Source organism: Eimeria tenella, genomic scaffold (assembly GCF_000499545.2).
Source record: "Eimeria tenella Houghton genomic scaffold, Eth_scaff2005, whole genome shotgun sequence".
NCBI classification, from domain to species: Eukaryota; Apicomplexa; class Conoidasida; order Eucoccidiorida; family Eimeriidae; genus Eimeria; species Eimeria tenella.
In genome coordinates this window covers 7,350-7,926 of record NW_013541850.1, presented here as the reverse complement: position 1 = coordinate 7,926, position 577 = coordinate 7,350, and the positions used below count along the sequence as shown (strand labels likewise).

The 577-nt window shown below is 61.9% G+C and overlaps 1 protein-coding gene across 1 annotated transcript in view; it reads right to left on the bottom strand.

The window, feature by feature from the left end:
• Positions 1 to 61: 61 nt before the first annotated feature.
• Positions 62 to 577, bottom strand: part of ETH_00043565 (uncharacterized protein) — a gene marked incomplete at both ends in the record, with an annotated part of 601 nt that continues 85 nt past the window's right edge. The window contains one exon of the mRNA XM_013374410.1: positions 62 to 564. Within this exon, the coding sequence (XP_013229864.1) occupies positions 62 to 564 (503 nt within the window). The remainder of the gene's footprint in view (positions 565 to 577) is intronic.

Genomic DNA, 577 nt, shown 5'->3' with positions numbered 1-577 from the left:
CTGCTGCTGCTGCTGCTGCTGCTGCTGCTGCTGCTGCTGCTGCTGCAGGCGTCTGACGTACCTGGGTTGCGGGAAGTTCGTGGTGAACGGGCAGCAGCAGCAGAAGCAAAAGGTGGGGCTGCTGGCGGGGGGCAGCGGCATAACTCCAGTTTTCCAAGTTGTGCAGCAAGTGCTGCAGAATAACAACGACCCCACCCGCCTGTTTCTCCTCTACGCCAACAAGACCCAGGAGGACATCCTCCTCCGCGACGGTCTGCTGCTGCTGCTGCTGCGGTGCTTGTGCTGCTGCTGCTGCGGTGGTTCTGCTGCTGCTGCGGTGGTTGTGCTGCTGCTGCTGCGGTGGTTGTGCTGCTGCTGCTGCGGTGCTTGTGCTGCTGCTGCTGCGGTGCTTGTGCTGCTGCTGCTGCTGGTGAAGACAGTTGCTTGGCTGTGCTTGGGGCGCAGGGTAGGGCGTGGTTTTGTGCTGCTCACGCTGCTGCTGCTGCTGCTTTTGCTGCTGCTGCTGCTTTTGCTGCTGCTGCTGCTGCTGCTTTTGCTGCTGCTGCTGCTGCAGAGCTGGAGGAGCTGGAGAACCAGT